At 38.2% G+C, this 26,899-nt stretch overlaps 1 protein-coding gene across 1 annotated transcript in view; it reads right to left on the bottom strand.

Moving 5' to 3' along the window:
• FSHR (follicle stimulating hormone receptor) overlaps positions 1-23,371 on the bottom strand; it is a 176,490-nt gene extending 153,119 nt beyond the window's left edge. Inside the window, exon 1 of the mRNA XM_036926066.2 lies at positions 23,150-23,371. Within this exon, the coding sequence (XP_036781961.2) occupies positions 23,150-23,301 (152 nt within the window). The 5' untranslated portion in view covers positions 23,302-23,371. The remainder of the gene's footprint in view (positions 1-23,149) is intronic.
• Between the last annotated feature and the right edge of the window lie 3,528 nt (positions 23,372-26,899).

Below are 26,899 nucleotides of genomic sequence, written 5' to 3'. Positions count from 1 at the left end.
CCTCTGCCAATTTGCTCCTCGCATAACCCAGTAAATGACCCTGCTGCCCACTATGTTGTTCATGCCTGAGTTGGGTGTTATCTTGCAACTAGCCTCTCCCTCACACATCACAGCAAACCTGTCATTAACACTTGAGGATTCTGAGTCATCACTAGGTAATGAATTCTATTTGCTCATGACACAAAAGCGCTCAGATGTTCAGAACTAGAATAGTAAAGAATTAGAATCACTTGTACAGATAGTTCTGATTCTAATAGGACGATTAGAGCACTTCTATGTGCAGGGCTCAGTGGAAGACTCAATCACTCCTTACTGTTTGGAGCAGAAAATTCAGGGGTAGACAGACCTTTTGGCACACAGAGTAGGGAGCTAACACCATGTTTGGATCGCTGGTCCATGCAGAAGGAAGGACATAGCACTGTAGCCAGCACTGAGGAGAGCCTCTTGCGTTCCAAGACATTAATTGAACATTTTCAACTTTATATGAGGCTATGTTTTGGAATGTAAAGGACAGATAGATATAAACATGAAAGTATGCATTATTTATAAAAAGCCTTTACTTGATGGCATTCCCAGAAATTAGAACCCTGTCATACCTACAAGGCTTTGTGCAATATGCCAGATCCTACCAAGATCAAACTTCAGGAAACCCCGGAGATATGAAATCTGGATATTTTAAAACATTCAAGTTATGGAGATTGGAACAGGTTCATAATTTCAAGTCCTCAAGAGGGGGAAAACTTCCTTTCTTCTGTTTCTCTATTTCCTTAAATTTTTGCCATTTCCTTTACTTAAAATTCCTATGTAATTTGTTATAAACCCCCTTTCTCCACTGTCCATGATGTCTTGAAGTTATTAAAAGCAATGTCTTGGGTCTTGCTTCCTGGGTCCAAAACCTGGATATGCCACTTGGGCAAGTTACTTAATTGCTTTATGTCTAGTTGTTTTATCTGAAAATGAGGATAATAGTGGGGCCTACCCTGACAGGTTGGTCTGAGGAATAAATGAGATGATATAGTGAAATGCTTAGAGCTGTGCCTGACATATAGTATGTACTTAATACATATAAGCCCGATTATTTGGCTATATTGTCATTATATCCAGAGTCTCAGCAATGCTTCCATTCACCATCATACTTGGGAAGGCATTTAACTTCAGTTTTCCTTAATAACCAGGAGGAACTGGACTCCTGATTGTTCCAAGCTCTGGCCTTGATTAGCTGGTGAATGGGACACCCTGACATTCCTTCTGCTTTCATGATAGTACTCTGTCAACTCAGAGACTCTCTATTCAGTCATTCCAATCCAGTACAGTCCAATCCAATTCAGTGCATCAATTCAATTTAGTTTAAGTCATTCACTTAATTTATTCAGAAATACCTCCTGAGGTCTAAGTCATGCATACTCCTTGCCAGACCTAAGTCAAAGAGAAACAAGGCATAGGAATCCTTGTTTTTGAGGGTCTTACAAATAGGAATGCTTTCTGTAACTTCACATCTTTCTTAGCGGAGAGAAAATAAGAAAGACTCTATCCCCTTAGGGGTTGAAAGGACTTTTCCTTTAAACAAGGTTGAGGAAAACAACATCTAATGAATTGCTGGGAAATGCAGTTCTGATATCTAAGTAGTTCTAATTATTTCCTACTCTAGGAGGGCAGTTCCTGAAGGTTGGCAAATCTTCCCGAGGCTGCAGCAGACAAGCTATTCAACTTGGGTGAAAATAAGAGGGTGGCTGTCATCAGGTTCAAACAGCAGCAAAATAAACAAAGACTGGCTTTGCTATTTAGCCAAAGGGAATTGATTTTCCCTGGAGTGTCATTTATACCATGATTATTGGAAGGGAGACAACTTAGACTGATACAAAAACAGAATCAGATGGGCTACAGATCAGTAACTGATCTTGACTGCACATCTTGAAGGTGGGGCTAGGAAAATACAACAGACAGGGAAGCAGGATATTTGAAAAATTTCCTTTATATTTTTCTAAACTCATTTGTTCATTTATCCCTTTCTTTGGGGAAAAAAATCAGATGATTAGCAAACAAAATAGTATACCCAGGTTAATTCTAGGGGAAATTATCTAGATATAATTGGAGTCTGTTTGCTTATTACGTAAAAGATTAACTCAATATTTAAGTACATTTCTCTCAAGGAATTATTTCAGAAACGTGACTTCTGACCCAAAGATCTTCTAAGCATAGTATGATCTAGCCGGTCCCCACTCCAGGCAACTGAAACAAATAAATGAATTTAAAAAAATTAATTCTATTTGGAAAGACTTTTAGTAACTTAAGTAATTTGTATTTCTTGACTGCAAACTGAGATGGGGTCTAATCTGTACTACATTCAGGCATAGAGATTTTTAAAACCATTTACTGCATCCTAGTAAGTTTCTTTGAATCACACCTTGATTTTCATCCAAACTTCCACAAATTATTTAAAAAGAACATTTTTTTTCCCTACTAGATCATCATTTTTGAATTTGAAGATCTGAATGGACATGCTCCAATTTCCCCAACTCTCATCCGATGCTGTTCATGGAACATTTCTAGAAAGGAAATAGATAATTCAGACGCGATCCTATTTCCTTTGGGAGAGAAAACTATTTCTTTAATTTGCTGTTGTTTGACAAGTCCTTCAGGTGTTCTGTCTACTTACTATGCATTCTTTCACACTACCATATGTTTAAATCTTTTTAAATATCCAGCACATTATCTCACCTTGTCAAGGAAGTGCCCTCTGTTTAATTCCAAGTATAGCTACCTCTCCCTTCAGAGGACTTCTGCAGTGCTCAAGTTCTGGTCTGTTTATCCTATCCTTATCATCTTATCTGCCTGGTAACTTCAAAGGCCTTGTTTTATTTTTCTGTCTCTGTGTATGTGTGTGTCCACTTCTTCAGCTACATTAAAAGAGTTTATATGATAGGGCTGCCTGTTTGGCTCCTATATCCCAGCAAATGGCTATACACAGAGTAAATGTTCAATAAATGTGTGTTGCCAGTAGAAGCAGGTTGTGGATGATGTATTACTTTGTTTAGGGTCTCAGCGATTTTTCTGTGAAGATACTGAACTCAGGATTTTGATATTCCTTTTTGGTTTATTTTCCATTTGGTACAACTGCATGCTCTCTGTTGCTGAAATTACTTTAGTCAAATGGTCAGGACTGTAAATACAGAGGGAGAAGGTCATCTTGTCTCTATCCTGCTCAGGAGAAAATAAAACTGTTCTTTTCCTTTGATCTAACAAACTGAAGCAGTCCTGAAAAACACTCTTTCACTTGTAATTCCATTTCCACCTGTTTTGCTCACCACGTCATAGTGAAACTGTTATGCCTGCCAAGAAGAGTTGTCAGTTGTCCTGTTTTGTAGGTGATAGAACCCTAACATTACCAGGCCCGTATTTAGGACATGCATACTGAATTATTTAAAAATAATGCACATGAAAAAACATTTAAGTAAAAAAGGGAAGAAAAACTTCATTGTGATAACATATATTCCTTCTAGCTTGCCTCACTGTTCTCCCTTGTTCAAGGGCACACTAAACACTTTAGAGGTGATAATCCTGGGTACCTAACTGCTTTACTGCTTTCAACCCCATCCCATTGCCCCTCTGTTTTGCCTGGTCAAGAACACAGGGGTGAGATTGACTTTCAGCATGACAGTGTGAGGAGCTATACTGATTTGGTATATAGTGACACTGGGGAAAATTATAAAAACAAAGGAAAACAAAAAAAAATGACTTAAAGACTCTGGTAATGGTCTTAAGGCAAACAACAAAGAAGGAATATTTATTCAATAAAATCTATGAAAATCCAGTAAAAATGGCAAGAATCTATGGTATTTGAAGCAAAACCACTGCCTCTCCTTTCCTCTCCCAAAGAGGTAGAGATTCCACTCCAGATTGCTGCAGCCAAAACACAGGGTACTGTCCCTTCCCAGCTTCCAGCTGGAGGGCTTTCTTCCCCAGAGCAGCAGGACTTTAGCATATCTCATTCCACCTCCAGCTGCCTGTTGCTGAGGCTATAGCTTGGGAAGTGGGGGCTTTTTTCTTCTTACCAGACCACACTTGGACAACAGAAGCTCTGTGTTGGGTGTGGACTGCTGAGATTACTGGGGTGGGGGCAATAGCTCTTGCCTGGGCTCATGAGGTGGTGGTTCCATGCCAAGAGAGTCTAGCTGAGAGGATCACATGCTGCTATCCTACTTTACCCTCCATAAGTGATTAGTTTCTAGAATGAGGATCTCAGTGAGAAGTTTGCCATTGAATCCACTCCTAGCTCCAGATTCCTGGCTGAGATTTTGCTTAGAGGGAGAAAGAGACTGCAAAGAAGATATCTGGTATTCTCTCTCCAAAGGAATTGACTTCATTTGCAATGTAGCATGGAGAAGTTTAAGAGTACTCTCAAGGACAGCAGAGGTATGAGAGATTCATGCATCTAATGAACATCTAATGCATGCCAACTAGTTTGCAGGAGAGACCTAGGGATATAAGACAGCTGGAAGGAGCCCCTCTGGGGTGAAAACAGATATCAAACATTGATACTGGTAATGATTTATTCAAAGGAGCCACAATTTGATTAGAGTAGTTTATAGAGGAATTTGTGTCTCTAGAGGATTGTTGACAATAACGGCATAGTCTTCCTGTGAGTAGTTCAGTTGAACATCGGCGTGGTCAGGGAAGAATGGGAGAGACCCCCACCAGGACCACTGTCCTCTTAGGGTGACTATGGGCATATCCTAAGGTGTGCCTCCCTGAGAGGCAGCATCAGAAACTTCCACTGAAATAATCCACCTAGTCACTAAATAAGTAAATAACAAGCCACAGAGGGGGAACTAGTACCCAGGATGCTATAATATATTATATAAAATATCAAGTTTTCAGCAAAAAATTGTGAGGCATGCAAAGCAACAGGAAAGTATGGCTGATACACTGGAAAATAAAGCAGGAAGTAGAAATTGCCTTTGAGAGTGACCCGATGTCAGATATAACAGAGAAAATTTTCAAAGTAGTCATTATAAATATGTTTATAACAATAAAGAATATTAATAAAGGAATAAAGGATAGGGTTATAATATTTAATCAAATAGGGAATATCAACAAGTAGATAACAATTATTTTAAAAAATCAAATATATTATGGAGTTGAATAGTGAAATAACTGAAATTTAAAATAATCATGAGACGTTCTCCACTGCAGAATGGATTAATAAAATTGAAAATGGATCAATAGAGATTATGCAAGCCAAATAACAGAAAGAAAAAGAAAATGAAGAAAAATAAGAGCCTTAGAGAAATATGGGACAAAATTAAGCACACCACTGTGAGCATAATGGGTATATGGAAGGAAAGGAGAAAGAAAAGAGAAGGAAAAAAATAGTGGAAGAAATAATGGCTGAAAACTCCCCAAATTTATTGAAAAACAATACCCTACACATCTAGTAAGCTTAATAAACTCTATAGGCTATACACAAAGAGAATCACAAACAGGCACATTATAGTGAAAATGCTGAAAGTCAAAGACAGGAAGAGAAACTTGAAAGCAGCAAGATTAACAGCTCAATTCTCATCAGAAACAATTAAGGCCAGAGGTGTGTGAGACAGCATATTTAGAGTGCTCAGAGGAAAAGAAAGCAAACCTGTCAACCAGGAATACTATATCCAGAAAATCTATCATGTAAAAAGAAAGTAAATTAAATATTTCTAAGATAAACAAATACTGGAGATTTGCTGCAGACCTGGTTTAAAAGAAATGCTAAAGGAAGTTGTTTAGGCTGAAGCAAGTGACCCCAGATGGTAATTCAAATACACACAAAGAGTGCTTGTAAAGGTAATTATGTAATAATAAAAGATTGTACAAATGCATATTTTTCTTCTTCTTTTAACTGATGGGAAATAGTTACATATGTGTAACATTTTCACTCTCTGAAATTGATCCAGCATAAACCCAAAGTTGATTTTGATAATATAAAGTGTATATGATAAACCTCAGGGCAACTACTTTAAAAAAAAACCTCAAAAACATGGTGAAAAAATCATTACAGAAATTAATAAGATATATTTAGAAAAGATCCACATTATGAAAGAAAGTCGTAAAGGAGGAATAGAGGAACAAGAAGGACACGAGACATAGAAAACAAAAAGTCAAATGGCAGATGTAAATCCAACTGTATCATAATAACATTAAATGTAAATTGATTCAACAATCCAGTCATAAGGCAGAGGTTGTCAAACAGGATTTAAAAAACATGATCTAACAGTATGTTTCTAACTGATACACATTAAATTCAAAGACACAAATAGATTGAAAGTAAAAGGATTGAAAAAGGTATATCATGCAAACAGCAGCCACAGGAAAGCTGTGGTGGCTATACTAATAACAGGTAAAAAAGGCTTTAAATCAAACCCCAGAAATGTTACTAGAGGTAAAGAAGAATATATCATGAGCATAACAGTATCAATCATCAGGAAGATATAATGATTATAAACATATCTGCACTTAATAACTAAGCATCAAAATATATGAAGTGAAAACTGACAGAAATTAAAGGAGAAATAGATGATTCAACAATAATAGTTGAAGACTTCAACATGTTACTTTCGATATAGGATAGAACAACTAGAAAGAAGATCAGGAATATAGGAGACTTGAATAGCACTATAAACCAACTAGATCTAATAGACATGTATTCTACAGTCAACCCAACAATAGCAGATACACATTCTTCTCAAGTGTACATGGAACACCCCAGGGTAGACCATATGCTAGGCTGTTTTTTTAAAAAAAAAAACAACTGAATAAATTTGACAGAAATAGTACAAAGTATGTTCTCCAACCACAATGGAATGAAATTAGAAATCAATACCAAGAAAAAAACTGGGAAATCACAAATTTGTCAAACAATGTTCTACTAAATAACCAATCAATCATAAATAAAAAGGGAAACAAAAATAGTTTGAGATGAATGAAAATCAAGACACAACATATGAAAACTTATAGGCTACAAAAAGAAGGGAGATTTATAGCTGTAAATGCTTGGAAATTGCAGGTTTAAAGATTTTGGCTTTGGAAATAGAGGCTAGATATATCTACCTACAGATAGTTATTTAATGTAGAAATTAAATATCTTTGCCACGTTATCTTAGACAAGTCATTTCATCCCACTGGGCCTCATTTTTCATTCCTAAAACAAGTAAGGGGAGGGAGGAAATGGCTCTCAACTTCATCAGGCAAAAATTCTCTCACTTGAAGAACAAGGCAGATTTGCACAGGTGAAGACTTGGTGCACATAGAATTCTAAAAAGTGAAAAAAAGCTTTTGGTGTCTACTACATATTTTGGTTTGTATATATTACCTTTCTCAACTTTTTAGTTCAAGGGAGGCCCATTTGCCAAAGCATAGTCTTGGTTAGCTACATCTCACTAAGTCAGAATTTCCTAAAGTGAATTCTGTGGAACACTAATGAGTTATATAAAATTGGAATACCTTGGGAGCCTTTAATATGTTATGTGCATTGTGTGTCTCTAGAAATGTGTAGCATGGAGCATTTCCCAAACCTATTTGGTCATGAAAGACCTTTCTGAGATTTACTTTTTCTAGAGTGTCTTACAAAACTAGGGTTGTGAGGAATACGCTTTGGGAAAATGCTAGAATAAAGGGCCAGACTTTAAAAGCTTAAGATATTTCTCCTCTAAGAGGAGTTTGTATTTCAACTGCAGAGTCTTAGAAATTAGGGAAATCTTTAAGGCTCCAGGGATTAATTTATTAATGGTGGCATTGTGACAAGTAGCAAGGGAGATATTTAGGGGCAATTAAGCCAGTTTGTTGCCTTTCAAACCTTATCACATAAGGAGCTGTTGACTAGTTAGAGCAGCCTTGGCACAGACTTTAAATCACATCCAAAATGAAAAAACTGAGTACAATTCCCTAAATCTAGAAAGAATTCTCAGAAGAGGAGAGAGTAAAACATGAGGTCATATTAAATCAAAAAGGATTTTTATTTTGGAACTCTGTAGAGCTTTTGCAGCATCACCACCAAGTTTCATCATTGTAAGAGGACCAGTATCTACAGAGATTCCAAGTCTCCATCAGAATACTCCATGTTCACATGGCATTCACTTCTGCTAAGCCCCCACATCTGCAGAAGACCAGCTACTCAACCTGCTGAGGGTTAATTATTTCTGGGACATGGTCTTCATAGGAAACATGTACAGGGCAGCTGTGGAGCCGGCTCCACCAGCTCCGCCAGCTGCATTCCCCACAGTTTGCACCTATCACTCAAACAGCTATCTAGCATTATTAGACAATGTCTGGTTATTTTTCAGTTTATCACTGCAAATGTCCATTGAAGTTTACTTTGTGGTCCTTCTCCTGTTTATTCATGACCCCACTCCCTCATTTTCTGTCTTGTCCTGCTTATTGAGTTGTTACTGAGTGCACAGCCCTAGCTTGCTGCAGGAGAGGTGTGCAGTGCCAGCCCTCAGCGAGCTTTCTGTACTTGAGAGACAAGCTGGTATTTAAGTTGTATCTTCATTATGGGTGTTTCCAGCATGGTACATATTTAAACTCAGATGAAGAGTGTAGATTATTTTGCTTTAGGAGTTCAGAGCACAAGGAGGTCTTTCTCTTTTTCTTTTTCTTTTTTTTTTTGTGGTTAGTACAGAGACTGGGCATTTTTAAATTAGGCATATCAGGAATCTTAATTTCAATTCTGACACTGAGGAGCTGAGTGACTTGGCCTAATTTGATTCCTTTGATTCCATTTCCTTCATTTTCAAAATGGAAACAGTAATAGCTACAGTGCAAGACTATTGGGAGAAATACTACAAGAAGAATATAGCATAGTGACATAGTAAGACTTAACAGATGTTACATTCAGTCTTTCCTTCTAGTTCTTATTTGCTTGAAGGGGCTTTCCATTTACTCATTCAATTCATGCATGTATTGAGCATCTACTCTGTACCAGCAACTGTTCTACGTGCTAGAATCCTTGCTGTCATTAAACTTTAGTTCTAGATTCTAGTGGGGAATGGTAAACATGTAAACAAATACATTCAAATTGCAGTTCAGTTTATGAAAGGTAAGTGTTCTGGGCTAGAATAATGAGGGATGCTATTATAGCAGAGTGGTCAAGGAAGACCTCTCTAAGGAAGTGGCATTTAGTTTGAGACTGGAAAGATTTGAGGCCATGTGAAGAGGAGAGAATAAAACATTCAAGGCAGAAAAGCAGGTGAAAAAAAACAAGGTGGGAAAGAGCTTGCTGTATTCGAAGAGCAGTTAAGGGGCCCAGGGTGGCTAGATCAGAGTGGTAATGTCAAGGGGTGATGTCATGATGTGCACTATGCTATAGAAAGGCAGGCAGAGGTCTGAACATGGACTACCATGTAGACATGACAAAGCATATGAGCTCCACGAGGGAGGAATTTTTGTGTTTTGCTCCTTGCTGAATCTCCAGCACCTAAAGTATGTCTGTCATATTAGGTAGTCATGAAACATGGGTTGAATGAATTTTATTCTCGTGCAATTCTAAGTAATTATAGGCTGTTTAAACTCTGTTTAAAAGTTTCTTTAGCTGTTATTTGGGGGCTTGATTGCAGTAGCCCTGCTGAGAGATGGTGGTGGTTTGAACTAGGGCGGTAATAGGAAAGATATGGGGAAGTGTTGACATTTGTGCTCTATTTTAGCAGTCCAATCTTAAGCATTTGGTATTGAATTGGGGGGCTAGTGACGTGTATTTATATAGATGGTAAAGACTGGGAGAGGAGATCCTGAGGGGTTTAAAGGAGAGCAATTAAATTTTCTATTTTCTACTTGTTAGTTTTGATGTTTTACTTGTTTGGGTTTTGTCTATTTTTGCTTTCGGGTATTTTTGGAGATGCTAGTAAAGGATCCAAACATAGATGTCGAGGTTTCAGTTGGATATTTGTCATCTGAGACTTAATGAAGAGGCCAGGCACAGCATATACATCTTGAATGTAGGTGGCATTTAAAACCATGGGCCTGGATGAGATCACAATAGGGAGAGTATAGATGCACTGCGAAGAGATTGCAGATAAAGCCTGGGAACTCCCACATTAAAGACTAAGTAGCAATAGAGAAATCAGTAGAGAAGACTAAGGTCTAGCATGAGGTGTAGGAGGAAAGCTAGTGGGTGTCACAGAAGCTGGAAGTAAAAAAAGAGAAGTGTTTCAAGCAAGAAGATGGTCAACTGTGTGGAGTGTTCCTGAGAGGCCTGGAACATGTGGGTAGGGAGGTGACCTGAATTGTGGACATTCTTCTTATATTCAAACTTGTATTTTTTATTTGAAATATAATACAACCACAGTATAAAACATACTGAAAATGAAGAGAAGTTTATTAGTACCTGTGGCAAAATTTTCAGTGGAACACTGGGAAGAGAGCCAGGTGGGGTGGGTTGAATAATGGATGGCAGTTCTTGGGAAGAGACGGCATAGTAAACAAATAACTGAGTAACTATTTGGTTCCTCTTGAAACCCCACTGAGAAGACAGGGGGTTATTTGTTTTTTAAAGGCATAAAGTCACAAGAACATAGAATCAAGACACAATTTTAGGATTATAATGAGCATGAATGTATGCAGTTCTGGTATTAGTACTGCCAGCATCTCCCAGCAGCTGGTTAGACATGTAGCCTCTCTGGCTCCACCCCAGACTTCATGAAACAGAATCTGCATTCCCCAGTGTAGTTCTCCTATTTGTTTGCAATTAACATTTGACTTGGAAGACTCTAGAAAATGGAGTTCTAAACGAGTGTGATTTACACTATACAATCCCTATACACCCAAGAATTGGAGGCACTGGAGTCCCTGAATGTTGGTGTGGGGAGGAAATAGGGAGAAGTAGCTAAAATACAGAGAACTTGTGGCAAGTTTAGGAGGCCATACTTCCCCCTTAGAGCAGAAAGACAAGTGCTCCTCCCGACCTGAGCAAAACACTAAAGGCTTACTCTTTAAAGAGAGCAGAATAGAGAGTTTCTGGAGTGGAGGATACCAGGGACCACTTAAGGCTACTAGATACAGAGACCCCCAGTCCTTCTCCCAGCCACTAGAATGCTGGCAGGTAGGGCTGCCCCTCCAGCTAAGAGCTTGCAAGAATCTTTTCCAGGAAATTTGCCCATCCCAAGCGGCAAGGTCTAGATACTGCCATAGTGATTTCCCAACTCAGTGGCCCAATCATTTCTTTTATTTATAGCTTCTGTTGCTGTTTTTGTTGTTCTTCCTCCCAAACCTTACCCAGCACTCTGCTTCATGAGCTACTTTGTAACTTGCTTATCTGGGTATCATAACTGTTTGTTCTTTTCCCTCTTGTCTCTTGTGTGTGTTTGGAGGTACCAGAAGCCATTCCAAGACTCTGTGTCCTTAGTGAAGAAGCTCAACAGATTTTCACAATCAGGGACCTGATAAGCAATTTTGACACTGTGTGCAGGATTCCAGATGATCTCTCTGCTGTTCACCAGAATTCTCACATTTGCTTTCATTGTCTTTTCAGTTTGTTCTCTAATTTAAAGGAGTGTTTCTTGTTGCATTTTCTGCCGCCTCTCCCCTACTTCCAGTATATTTACTTATAGAAATTCTACATGACTTACCCACAAAATAAACACCAATTAAATGAAGGTTTCTTCCTACCTTCACCTAATCAGAAATCAGCCTTGGTGGGCAAATAGCAGTGACAAGGGTTTGGGCTGACTGTTGAAAACTTGATAAGACTGTGCTCTGATAATGGAGTGGTCATTCTTTTTCATTCAATATGTTATTTTATTCTAAACCTACCATAGTCATACAAAATAGTTTGAAATTTCTAAAGAAGGCCAATTTCTTGAAGTTCAAGAGCATTCAATAATTCCTTATTAGTGTCCCTGTTATGCCAAAGTAGAAAATTTCACGGTGTGTCATCTGGGCTTTGTTAAGGCTACCTGTTATTGCCAGATGACATTCCGTTGCTCTGGGAAGCCGCTGGCATACACAGTACATTGACACACACACTCCTTTACCTATTCTCTCCCCAATATCCACATCATATAGTCAGGAACACAAGCAGCTTTGAGAAAAACTATGAAACTGGCAAAGAAAACAGTACAGCCTAAGCTTCCCTCTTTGGTGCTGTTTTCCACCTTCTGCGCAACTCTCTTCTATCCCAACTCTAAGGATCCAATCCCTTGTATTTGCATAATTTGAAAACCCCAAACTTAAATATTTGGACATCTGTCAGTTAAATCCTATCATAAATTCACTGTTGTTCACTTATCATTCTTTTTATTTGAGGTCTGTATTCTCCTCATAAGACAAAGCAAGAATTTGCTGACCTTTTAGAGAATAGGGTGTTCTGGAAGTGGTCCTACACAGCCCCTGAAATCAACTGGGTCAAAAGGTCAAATCTTGACATAACAGGCAGGTGCCCATCTTCTCTGGCATTGATCAGGTGAGCATCTCTGTTTGGTTTTCACCAGACATCCATTTTTTCAACCTTTCATGATCTATGATTTCAGATCACCCAAAGCAACTTGCAATTAATTGTCAAATAAGTGGTTTTGATAATGACTTTTCTTGGTTCCAATAGGGGATTTTGATTGCTATGAGTAAAAGTGAGGAAAAGCAGTATTGTCATTATTTCTTTGATGGACTTTTCTTTTAAAATAATTCCATGAGAGCAGGCACTCTGCCTCTCCTTTTCTTCTAAGCATATAGTGACTTGCACAAATACAATTGATAAATATTTGCTGTTGAAAGAAAACTTCATGAAAACTGAACGTCTTTACTTTGGTCTCAAAAACTGAATAATATTAGCCTAGGCAAATATATTTCAGGTTGAAGGACATAATAGTATTTGGGTAGGGAAATATAAGATGTATCTGGGAGCTGGGGAATCAAATATAGTGCACAGAGCAAGAATTAAGAGGATGGGAGATGAGGGAGAGGACAGGAGAGTTAATTTAAGGCCCAAATACAGAAGACACTGATGTCATACTTAAGACTTGGGACTTTTGTTCTGAATCCGGGCATTGGAGCCACACGGGACTAAAGCCGGGCAGGGAACTGGGTGGAGAAAGGACTGAAGCCACCCAAACCAGTTCAAAGCTGCTGCCGTCGGATGATGAGGAAAGCTTAAGTAGCTGCCACCCTGTCTTCTGATGCGATCCTATCTTCTGAATCAAAATTTAGTAAGACTTTCTTAGAAGGGGAAGAATATTTTAAATTGGGGCTACTCGCAAAGATCTAGTGTTCCAGGCTATGACCCTTCCAGACAGGGGGGTCTTTCTTTTTCATGCCTTTCTTATTCTGAAAGGATTTTTGAAAAATTTCCTGATCTCCCATCCGCCTTCATTTATTTTGTGACAGTCATGGTTGGTGCTGGGATCCCTCACAAATTCTTTGTTTAAAACCCCTCACCAAACCAAAAATAATGAGGAGGAGAGCTGCCTATGTGGAGGTTTTCCACACTGCATTTTGTAATATAAGAACTGTGCCTTGAGCCTAAGAGAACCCTGCTTGCCTGCCTCCCCAGTTCCCACTGCTGAGAGCACTCAAGTTTAGGAATTCTACACCTGCTGACTCTGGGGTCTAGACAGAGCCTGTTAGTTTGGGGGATTTTGGTGTTTGAAGATGTTTGTAAAATCAAAGCATTTTAGACTTGAAAGAAACTTCAGCATCATTTTACTTAAACTTTTCCCCTGTCTACTGTTAATTTTCTCTCTGATATTCTCAATTAATTGATCTTTCTGTTTCATTGAAACATAGCTGAAATTTTTGGGGTCCCTATTAAAGGTTTTCATCGAGCTTGGCATTAAGGAGATATAAAAATTGGTTCATTCTGTTCATTTTCCACCATTTCTGACACAGGATTCTGGGATGGCTCTGTGTTTTTACACATCCCTTGAAGATTTTCAGATCATTTGGCTTCTTCTATTTGAAAGAAAAGGGCAATAGCATGTTCAGGTCAGAGACACAAGACATGCTCTGAGATACTTCAGAGAGAGGTCAGATTAAGAACAAACATCCAAATCTCATTATAATCAGATTCTAAGCAATTAAAAATAATTACTTTTTTTTCTAGCTGACCTTGTGGGATATATAAGCTAGAATCTAGTCTAAATAAAGCTGAATTGGAGAGTCTAAATCTAACAGTTAAAAAAAAAGTATAGTCCAATCAACCACAGTGACTAGATAACCAACCCAATTAGTGGCTTTGGAGAAGGATAAGCAAAAGTTAAATGAATTTCCCATTTGCTGCCAAGATGTCCTGCTCCTGAACCTTAGGCTTCTTTAGTGGAGGACTTGGGTGAGGAAGGACAGCTCTCACCTCTAGGTAAACAGGGGATTTTATCATCCCCACGCAAGTGCAGCCCTGCTCTGTCAAACCCCTACTCTTCAATCGCTGATAATGACTGTAAATTACAGCTTTTAGCCAATTCTCAAGGTAGAGTTCATCTTCTGCTTTAAAGGATTCTTTCCCTGCAAAATAATTTCTACTTTTTCACTTTCAAGGTACTGCATTTAGTCATTTTTCGGATTCCTCTGCAGGAAGTATGAACCTCTCTTACCTCTAGTCCAATTAAATTCCAAATGTTGGAGATATACCATTTCTCACTAAAGTAGGTGCAGGATTTTGTTTCAAGAATAAGGATTATGTGTACATTAGCATGAAGACTGTGCTGTTTGTTTCTTTCAAAAAAAAATCTAAGCAAGACAGTAGGAATCTCTGGATATGGGCACCCAGGGCAATCTGCATAGTGGGGTGTTTGGTTTTGATATTCAGACAAAAGTACAATAATTAAAGTATATCTGAGGAACACAAGAAACCAAACATTCAGGGTTTGGAATATGACCTTAATTGGCAAAAATCATATTTCTTTGAACATATCTGCCTGGTTGAAAGTGATTTTATTTAGGCAATTTCATTCATCTTTTCAATACTCTTATTAGGTATAGAGAGGCAGGTATTATTACTTATGTCAAGAAAATCGAGTGGTGTGCCAGGGTATAGAATGTTCAGCTCTCAACTTGGGTGACCTTGTTTCCTGTCTTTATACTTCTCTCAATAAATTAATGGATTCTACAGTGACATTCAGGCATTTACTTAAAACAAACACATAAAAAAGCAAGGAAAACAAGGAAACTATCAAATCCTATATTATTTCACTGCAGGGAGAGCAATAATCATCTTTTATAAGAACCTTTTCTTCAATACTGAGGAGCAGAGCAAATAAACAGATGTAATTCCCCTTGATTTATTATACCATTTGTTCTACATGTAATTGAGGGACCGAACATACATTGATTTGAACCAGGTGCAATGAGTACAAAAGAAATTTTCACTGAAGTTGAGGAAATAAGACACTTGAAAAATCAAGTACAAAGTAAAATGAAGTATGATGTGTTCTGGGATTTAGATTAATTAAATAAAGATGGAGTGGTCAGGGAAGACTTCATGAAAGAAGTGACCTTTCAGCAAGATTATGATAAGTAGGTTCCATTTAAAGAGGCAAAGGAAAACTGAGGATGGTATAAACAAGAGACATAACATAAAGACACAGGGAAGCAGATATGCACAAACTGAGCTTGGGAGCAAGTGTTTATCAGCTTTGCAGTGTAGCTGGCTCCCGCCAGAACAGTGAGAGGTAAAGTCAGAAAGGCGAGCCGCTGAATGATTTTGAACTGGGGAATCATAACAAGGTGGCAGTGGTGTCTTATGGAGAAAAATGGGATGATGGTATGCAGGCTGGTTTGGAGAAGAGAGAGACTGGTAGGGAGGAGATAAATTAGGATATAATAATATAATCAAGGCTTAGATGTTCAAGGCCCACACAAAGATGGTGGCAATGAAAAAAGAGAAAATTACTTATAGTAGCAGTATGAAGGGAGCTTGGTAAAACTGATGAGATATGGGCAATCAGGAAAGTGAAATCTGCATGCTCAGGAGAATTAAACCATTAATACTCAGCAAATGAAGTTAGGACTGGTTTTGTAGTTTTGCAATCCATTGTTTTATGTTGCCTTACCTCAGAACAAGTAACACATAGTTTCCACATAACTATAGCCTGTACTTCAGAAACATCTCCTTCATGAGAACACAACGCATTCTTAAATGGCTACTTCTCTGGCACAAAGCAGTGAAAACCCAGCCAAGGGTCCATCCCTAGCTATTGCCAAGCACCGAGGTGGTGGTCAGGAGGTCTGTGCTCTGGTTGAGGTTTCTATAAGGGGTTTGTTCTGGTGAGTAGGGTTGGATAGACAGCCTCTGGACCAGCCTTTCCTAGAGTGTGTTCTGCAGAATATTAATCCCTGAAGATGGTTTTAGAGAAAAAAATTCCACGACTAAACTCCAAAACCTCTATTCCCTCTTGGAGATCACACAACTTTACTGGCATAGTGAAAGGCTTTCCTTTGGCAAACAGTAATGATACCTGCCTCAGAGCTAGGGAGAGGCTAAACTAGTCCTTAACTAAATGATAATCTATAGTTATGGTGCGATTGAAGTGAGATATGGGAGCTTGCTGTAAGGAGAGGGGTCAACACAGGCAGCCTACAAAGAAATCATAATATGGATCTCCTATACCAAGAATGGCCATCAGCATTACGATTAGCAGACATAATGTAGGGGGGTGCATGGAGAGGGCTCTACAACACAGACAAGACAAGTAGTGATTCTATAGCATCTTACTATGCTGATGGACAGTGACTGTAATGGGGTATGTGGTGGGGACTTGATGGGGGGAGTCTAGTAACCATAATGTTGCTCATGTAATTGTAGATTAATGATACCAAAAATAAAAATAAAAATTAAAGACTAGAAAGATCCCCCCAAAAGAAAAAGAACAGCCATCAGTGGACCCTTTTCTCCTCCTAGTATTGTGGTCATCTGACCCTGCTGAAGAAAAAGCTATATCCATACTGTCACTGAGAGTTAAAATTCCAGATTTTGAATGGGTGTTCACATTCTCCTTAGAAATTCTAACTCTAGGAAGAAAAAAAGAAAGAAAAAGGATACTTTCTTGATTCACTGACTGCTTCCAAGCAAAGCTGAATTTCTAGGGTAAGCTAGAAATCAAAATTCCTTTAAGTATGGTCAGGATGAAATCTGAATTTTTGGCAAATATTGAAAGCCTAAAGGAACACATTTTCTTACTCAGAGAGTAAGTGCTCCAGCCGCTGGGTGGAGAAGAGAGTGTAAACTACCTCAGATTACAGATCTTGTCAAGTTTTTCAAAGTGTTCCCTTGCCTGTGGATTCATCTGGTCATCACAAGTGCCCTCTCTGGTGTGTTTTTCCTCATGTTCTATGGATGACAACAGCAAGAACAGCCATCAGCACCACCACCTGTGAGGCATTGTGCGCTGTGCTACACTTAGTCCTTCTAACAATTCTGTGAGAAAGGCACACGCCGCAGTTTCCATTATACAGCCACGAGCCCACATATTAGAGCAAAAAACCATGTCATAGCCTGAGTTTGAACTCAGGTCTCCTGGGTTCTGGGGGCTACACTCACCCACCTCTGACTTGTCAGAACCAGTTAAAGGCCCACTTGTGAATATCACCTCAGAATTCCTTCCATTCCTGGCCCGGCTCACCTAGTTTAGTACTCTCTCCATGGTGCCATGTCTCTGGCTACCTAAATCCTACTGAAGGCAGTAAGATTTAGTCTCTCTGTGCTATAGAATAAATCAGAGGTAGGCACTCTACAGCCTGTGGGTCAAATCTGGCCTGTGCCCTGTTTTATTACAGGTTGTGAGCTGAGTGTTTTTTTTTACCTTCTCACATGATTAAAAAAAATCAAAAGAGAAATAATGGTATTTTGTGACATGTGAAAATTATGTGAAATTCAAATTTCAGTGTCCATAAATAAAGTTTAGTTGGAACACAGCCATGCTCATTCATTTATGTTTTATCTGTGGCAACTTTACTACAACTGTGGCAGAATTGAGTAGTTGCAACAGAGACTGTATGGCCCATAAAGCCTAAAGTATTTATTATCATTCTCTTTATAGAAATTTGCTAACCTCTGGTCAAAATTCTAAAGGGCACTTCTTTTTAAAGAGGAAGAAATGAGAGGAGTCAGAGACTGTCATTATACACGGCATGAAGAGGCGATATAAACAGATTCAGATTTGAATCCCAGCTCTACCATCCAGGAGCTGCAGGATCCGATTGTTTTAAGGAATAAAAATAAATATAAATAATTGCCCTTTCATTGTAATACAACAATAATGACTGTGACCATTACTGAAATTTTCTTTGGTTAGCCTCATTTGAAAAATAGAGCAACACTAAATTTGCCATTCTACTGTGAAGTTGTAATGTAGTTGTATGTGTAAAACATCAAGAAAACAGTAGGGGTTCCTGAGTAAGTGGAATCTACCTGCCTGTTCATGGTGCTTTTGTGGGGTTTTTTTTGGTGTTAATATCAGCATGCACAGGTGGTTGGGAATTAGAAATCATTGGTGATAGCTAGTAGATATATAAAATGAAACTGCTGCAAAGTGGATGGAATGATAGGACTAAAAGTACACCCAGGTGAACCTGACTAATTATGAGGCTTTGACATATTGATGGTTATGCAATTGCAGTTGAGGAAGCCCAGCTATTCCATTCACCTGCAGCTGATGGGATCATCATTAAAGTCAATACAGAAACCGGGAAGATTGCAAGGTGAATTAGAGATACTTAGTTGAATAAGCCAGTGTTCCAGATTATCCTGATCAAATCCTTTTAAGGAATAAAAATAAATATAAATAATTACTCTTTCATTCTAACACAACATCACAACACCTGAATTCTAGTTCACGTGGCATTTTATCTGCTTTTCAGTGATTAACAAACTGATCTCAAAAATATCCTCTAATAATTTCTCTATTTTGATCTCACAGCCAAAGCAACATTTATCTTCTTTTTCTCAACACACCTTGCCAAGAAGATTGCAAAGCTGAACTCTAGAATGGTCGAACTCATGCCTTACTAGTGAGTGTGGAGAGAAACGAATCCTCTCAAGATTAGAGATCTAAGAGAACTACTTTAGTCTTCAAAGTTCTCCAATAACTACACCAATTCCTTAGGTAAGGGAAAATGTTAATAATACACAAGTACTTTCTTTGCTCTTTTTAGTTTTATGCAGCTCTGGAGCCTAGGTAAGGGGTTGACCCCAGACTAGCCTTTGTCAAGTGTGAAAATTGTTTCTGGTGTTCTGTCCAACACACTCTCTCCTACAATCTTTTTCCTCAGCTGCAAAATACTATTGGGCACATTGGTAAGGAAGAAGTTAAACTGTCATTGTTTGGAGATGACATGATATTGTACATAAAAAGCCCAAAGAATCCACCCCAAAACTACTAGAACTAATAACTGAATTTAGCAAAGTTGCATGATACAAAATTAATACACAGAAATTTGTTGCATTCCTACATACTAACAATGAACTAGCAGAAAGAGAAATCAGGACAATAACACCATTTGCATCAAAAAGAATAAAATACCTAGGAATAAACCTAACCAAGGAGGTAAAAGATCTATATCCTGAAAACTACAAGACACTCATGAGAGAAATAAAAGAAAATACCAATAAATGGAAATACATCCTGTGCTCATGGATAAGAAGAATTAATACTGTCAAAGTGGCCATCCTGTCTAAAGCAATCTACAGATTCAATGCAGTCCCTATCAAAATGCCAACATCGTTCTTCAATGAACTAGCACAAATAGTTCTAAAATTCATATGGAACCACAAAAGACCCTGAATAGCCAAAGCAATCCTGCAAAAGAAGAACAAAGCTGGGGGGATTATGCTCCCTAACTTCAAGCTCTACTACAAAGCCACAGTAATCGAGACAATTTGGTACTGGCACAAGAACAGAACCATAGACCAATAGAACAGACTAGAGAGCCCAGATATAAACCCAAGCATATATGGTCAATTAATATATTATAAAGGAGCCATGGACATACAATGGGGGAAATAACAGCCTCTTCAAACAACTGGTGTTGGCAAAACTGGACAGCTACATGCAAGAGAATGAAACTGGATTATTGTCTAACTCCATACACAAAAGTAAACTCAAAATGGATCAAAGACCTGAATGTTAAGTCATGAAACCATAAAACTCTTAGAAGATGACATAGACAAAAACTCTTGAATATAAACATGAGCAACTTTTTCCTAAATGCATTTCCTTGAGCAAGGGAAACAAAAGCAAAAATGAACACATGGGACTATATCATGCTAAAAAGCTTCTGTACAGCAAAGGATACCATCAGCAGAACAAAAAGGCATCCTACAATAAGGGAGAATATATTCTTAAACAACTTATCCAATAAGGGGTTAACATCCAAAATATATAAATAACTCATATACCTCAACACCCAAAAAACAAATAATCCAATTTAAAAATGGGCAGAGGATCTGAACAGGCACTTCTCCAAAGAAGAAATTTGAATGCCCAACAGGCACATGAAAAGATGTTCCACATCACTAATCCTCAGGGAAGTGCAAATGAAAACCACAATGAGATATCACCTCAACCAGTTAGGATGGCCAACATCCAAAAGACAAGGAACAACAAATGCTGGCGAGGATGTAGAGAAAGGGGATGTTGGTGGGAATGTAAATTGTTCAACCATTGTGGAAAGCAATATAGAAGTTCCTCAAAAAACAAAACAGAAATACCATTTGACCTGTAATTCCACTCCTAGGAATTTACCTGAAGAGAACAAGATCCCAGATTCAATAAGACATATGCACCCCTATGTTTTGCAGCACTATTTACAATAGCCAAGATATGGAAGCCACCTTTGTGTCCAACAGTAGATGAATGGATAAAGAAGAGGTGGTATATATACACAATGGAATATTATTCAGCCATAAAAAGAAAACAAGTCCTACCATTTGCAAAAACATGTATGGCGCTAAAGGATATTATACTCAGTGAAATAAGCCAGGTGGAGAAAGACACATACCAAATAACTTCACTCATTTGTGGAGTATAACAACAAAGCAAAACTGAAGGAGCAAAACAACAGCAGACCCACAGACTCCAAGAAGGGACTAGTAGTTGCCATAGGGAAGGGGTTGGGGAGGATGGGTGGGGAGGGAGGGAGAATGGGATTAAGGGGTATTATTATTAGCAATCTCAATATAGGTAGGTCACAGGGAAGGCAGTAGAGCATGGAGAAGCCAAGTAATAATTTATAGCATCTTAAGCTATGCTGATAGACAGTGACTGCAATGGGGTTGGGTGGGGACTTGATAATATGGCTGAATTTTGAAACCACAATGTTTTACATGTGAAACCTATGAGGTTGCTCACATACAACCTCATTGTATATCAATGATACCTTAATTAAAAAAAATTCATACTCCTACTCATCCCACATTAACTCATACACACATGTTCCCTGAGGTTTGAGATTTCGGGATGTATTTTCTTCTCTTCTCTCTGTTCCTCCCTCCCTCTTTTTCTTACTTTCTATTTTCTATGCAGAATGAAAAAAACCTCTCTTGTAAAAAGATGTCAGAAAGCAGGTAGCCTAGTATAGAAGGGAGTTTTGGATAGTTGAGTGTCAGCCCAAAATTAAACCTTGTTAGGAGCTCTCTTCTTTAGCAACTGATTAGCACTGCTTGGTCCACAGGGAAACATTGGAAGAAGCAGAGTAGGATCAGAGAGGTAGAAATTAGTGTGTGTGTTGGGCAGTGCTGGGGTGGGGTGCTGTATCTTGTAGTGTTTACAGCAGCCCAACTAAGCCAGCTGCATTAAAACCACTTTAGAAGTGAGGAACCTGAGGCTCAAAGGTTAAGTGATTGCTCTATGTCACTTAGGAGGAAGAGACTTCTTACAGGAGCTCAGGTATATTGGCCCTCTCCTGTGTTTATAATAACCTCATACACTAGACTGCCTGTGTTTAGGCACGTTTTCCCCACACTCAGTGGCTACAGTCTCATCTGAGGCAGGATAGCCAAAACACAGAGCTATACTGTTATTTTCCCTGCTGCTGCAGCGGCTTCTGGGTGGGAACTGAGGACTTGCAATGTCAGGGCAAAAGTCACAAGCAAAACCAACCGTGTCGGTGACCGTTTGAGTGAACGTGTGAAACATGACACCAACACGTCTGAGCGTAGATATGGCAACTGGTAAACTGAAAAGATGACCACATTCTGTGATAAAATAAGACCCACAGCTTTAGGACACCGAGATTGAAGCAGCCCTGCAGAATAGTGGCTTCTATTTAAAATGCTCACAATGAAAGCACTGAGGATATCTGCAGTCTGCGAGCTACAACTTGCCAGTGCTCAGGGCAAGTAGGATCTGGACCGTTACACAGTCCTGCCTTCCTCATGCTCTAATGCAGTCAGACGCGGGGTTTGGGGGGAAACAACAGTAGACTGTGAGCCAGAAGGCCTGATTTCTAGTTTTGGCTCTGCCTTGACTCATTGTGAGAGTTTGGGTGATCCTCTTCATTCACCAGACATCAGATTCCTCATTGCAAATTAAAGAGATAGAGTGAAATGATATCTAAGATTTTGTTCAAACCTGAGAGTCTGCCTACTTCTATGAAAAGAGTTCAGTAAAAATCTAAAGTTGGGAAGCACATTTCCCAACTCTATGAAAGATTATCCTGTATTTCTCCCCCCGCCCCCACCTTTGCTTCCTTTTCTCTTTTTGTTCTCCCTTTCTTTACAGCCCTTCCCCTCTCCTCCAACCCCTTTCTTCCCCAGTTCAGGAATTATTTGTTGGTGCCTCCAAAACAACAATGACTCTTAAAATTTTGAATTTAGCATCTGCAGGAGACATACATCGTGTATTCCATTGAAATCAAAGCCATTTTCTGCCTCCACTTACAGGTCTTCTAAGGTTCTAGTTTTTCTTAGGTTTATTTTTCTGTAGTTTGTGACTCAAGAGCAAATGTGTCGAAAAGACTACAAAGTCTCCCTTTTGCCTTTGGATTCAGGTTTCCACACTGCCTTTCCCAGGCAAAGACAGACAAATTCCGCTAAGATCCTGGGAGGGTGTTGGGGTGGGGGAGTTTGTTTTATCAAGCCTTCAGTCTGGGCAGAAATATTTCAATCCGACAGTTATCAGCTTAATGTGAAAATAACAATAGCATGCAATGAACAAATGCCGGCCATGCAGTTGTTCCCACTGCCTCTGATACTCACAGTTCAACGGCATTCCTGGGGAGGTCGGAGGGAATCTCTGTCACCTTGTTCTCTTGGCAGAGAAAAACCCTGTTAGAGCAGTGACAGATCTGATGACGACATCCTGAGCCCAAGCTTAGGAATGCCAGCAAGGAGGTCAGGAGCAAGGCCATATTTATTTACTTATCCATCCACCTGCTTTCTTCCTGCCTGTGCAGAGAAAAATCTCCACAGATTTCAGAGGCTCCAAACAGCGCCCTTATGAGACAAGATATGCCAGGGTCACATGACCCACCAAGGGATGATTTTTTTTTTTTTGGTCACTTCCAGGCAAATAGTGCCAGCAGTGATTTCTGGGGCAAGATAAGCCACTCCCTTGTCCTCCTCTCTTGGGTCTCTTACACCCTAACCAAAGGAAGACCACAAATAGAACTGCAATGCATGTCTGGAATATTTCACGTTAATTGCACTGTAGAAGTGTCCCTGCCGGTGACCATTTCTTCTTAAAAGAGTAACATGATTAACTTTCTCCAAAAAAAGGCACAACCTGTAATGTGGAACATGACTAAGAGTCACTCAGTGAATTGTGGAGACTAGTTTCCAGTCTCGGCATCCACATCTTCCTCCAGACCACTTGACATAAAACTAGAACTTGAGGATTGTAGTCCCTGATCCTCTTTCTTGCTGTAATTAACAACCAAAAATAGTGTTGCTCAGAAAGCAGGCAGGTGGGTTAGTGAGCCCTAGGGAGAGATCTCTGTAGGTGGGAAGCCCCTCTGAGAGGGTTATCCAGAGGTAATTGGCTAATCTAAGGATGGGCCTTGTTTTCAGTGGGGGGGTTTCCAGATGCCGGCTTCCACCCCTTGCTGGCTTCTCGCATTTCCAAGTTCTGAAGATTGCACTAGCCTTTTGGAAGTGGGCACAAATTAATTTATTTAATATATATGCTTAACTTAGTTTTAAATGTTGCCTATAGGAGACAATCCTGGAACTTCTGTTGGCATTCCTGGTTTCCCTGGAGGTGAGGGATCTGAGGAATGTTTGTCAACACTTTCAGCGAAGTGACCTTCTACTTTGAACTCCAGGATCTCTGACAATTAAAAGGCAGAATACTCTCTAAGATCCTGGCTATAATTTAGTACTTGCAAAAATTAGTTTCAATACTATCTTTAGGTAATTAGTTGAAAATTGAGTTACGTGAAATGTTAGGCATGTATAAATCCACCTCTCTCTTTCCCCCTTTTCCCCACCTCACCAAAGAATAATGACATATAATAAATGGATTAATTTACCATTAAGGGAAAAACAGAAACAGATGCTTTTAGGGTGAAGTTGTTCCCTCATTACTTCTGGGAGCAACTGATTCATTCTAACTCCCGAGCAGTATCTCTATAGGCTCTATATTGTTATGATTTTGGCTAACATGAACAGTTACATTATTTCACTTCACAACTGATCCATGGAATCATAGTCATTCAGATTTGGAAGAGAGTTGCTTCAATCAATCAACTGATGCTTAAGTTTACTTTAAAATACATTAATTTAAAGGGGTTTACTTCCTATGTTTGACTACAGTGACCAAAATAATCATTACCAGTTGAAGCTCCCACCCAAACTTCTGCCCCACGAATCCTCACTAAATCGTGGAGAGCTCCATTTATGACTAGTCTTTGTATAACGAGCAGAAACCTTTTTAAGCTTGAGATTTTGATTTTAAAATATGTTATATTCTCAACTTATATATAACATATGTAACAAATGTAAATAAATAAGCAAAATAACAAAAGAAATGATTATGGATTGAAGAAATAGAACATAACCAGTACCATTGAATCTACTTAGTTGCTCTTTCCTATTCCCTCTTAATGTTCCTATGCCTAGAAGTGAGCATTGATTTAAATTTTTAAAATTATTCTTTTGTTTATAAAAATTAATTTTATCACCAAAGTGTATATTGCCAACTATTATATTAATGTTGCTTGTTTTGGGATTTTATACAAACTGTATCACTCTTTAAATACTCTTTTGTTACTTGCTGTTTTACACTTACGTGACATTTTTAAGAACCACCCATGTTGCTGTGTGTAGCTATAGTTCATTAATTTTCAATACTGTAAAATATTCCATTATATACTATAATTTATGTTTTCATTCTCCTGTGATCTTTATCCTGAGGTCATAAAGATAGTCTCCTGTTTCCTTCTAAAAGTTTTATAGTTTTGCTCTGCACATTTAAGTTTTTAATCTATTTGGTATTAATATTTATGTGTGGTGTGTCAGGAACTCAATTTCAGTTTTATCCACTTGGATAAACAATTGTCCCAGACCATTTATGCAATAGACCTTTTTTCTCTCTGTAATTTATAAAACCATCATTCTCCTATCTCAAGTAACTATTTTGCATAGGTTTTATTTAAGCCCTTTTATAGTCCATTGTCTTTTTTATCTGTACCAATCCTATACCATCTTAATTACTAACGTAAGTCTTGATAAGCCTTGATATGTGGTAAGAAAATACCTCTGTCTTATTTCTTACAGTAGTATCTTGCCTATTTTGGACCGTTGTTATTGCACATGAATTTTAAAATAAACTTGTCAAAACATCTTGAAAAAAACTCTGGCAGAATTTTGTTTGGAATTTTATTGATTGTACAGATTATTAGTTTGGGGAAAAATTGTTACCATTAAGTTATTAAGTCATCCTATCCCTAAATATGGTGTATCACCATGTTTTTTAGGGCCTTCACTGATATCTCTTAATAAAGTTTTATGCTTTTTCTATAAGGTCTTAATATTTTAAATTTATTTCTAGATAGCATGCACATATTTTTTGCTATTATAAATGATATCAGTATTTAAAATTATATTTTATGTTTGTTATTATGTTGTAAAAATGCAATTGATTTTGGAGTATTTATCTTATGCCTAATTGCCTTTCTACATTTCTTTGTAGACTATTAGCTACATATAACTAACTCCATTATTCCTTTTGATTCCTCCCTTCTTCTTCTTTCTTCTCTCTCCCTCCCTTGCTCATTCTCTCTTCCTTCTCCTTCCCCCTCTTTTTACTTTCTCTACTCTGCTTAAGATGCCCAGTGCAATGAGGAGTAGAAGTTATGGTGAATATTCTTGGCATGTTTCTAATGTTAAGGAAAATGTTTTTAAAATTTTCTCCATTGAAATGATATTTATTACAAGCTTTTGATGCACATTAGGTTAGAGATCAGGTTAAACATTATAGAAAAGTTTTCCAAGAATTTTTTTTCTTACCATTAATGGGGGTGAATATTGTCAAATGCCTTTTCTGTATTTGTTTTCCCCCTAACCTATTAATTTGCTGAGTTATGATAATTTTATACTTAAACTACTCATATTCCTAGGATTAACAAACTTGGTTATGAGTTATTGTCATTTTTTTAAATAAATTGAGAGGTTTTATTTCCTGATATTTTATTTAGGAGTTTGGCATCTATGTTCATAAGTAATTTGTTATTTCTAGTGAGTAACAGAATTCTGTGTTTCCTTGCATTGTCCTTGTATGGTTTAATACCAAGGATCTATTTACCTCACAGACTGAGTTGGGGAATGATCACTCTTATTTTGTTCTTAGGAAAAAAACTATTACAGATTGGAATAACCTGTTTCTCAAAAGGATACCTTTCAAAAAGGCACCTGTTCTTTTATATATTTAAACGCTATTGGAGCATGTGAGTTTAGAATGGTATACCTGTTGAACTAAACCTACTATCATTTTATAGCATTTTACTCTAT

Source organism: Manis pentadactyla, chromosome 2 (assembly GCF_030020395.1).
Source record: "Manis pentadactyla isolate mManPen7 chromosome 2, mManPen7.hap1, whole genome shotgun sequence".
NCBI classification, from domain to species: Eukaryota; Metazoa; Chordata; class Mammalia; order Pholidota; family Manidae; genus Manis; species Manis pentadactyla.
This window is presented reverse-complemented; position numbering and strand designations above follow the sequence as displayed.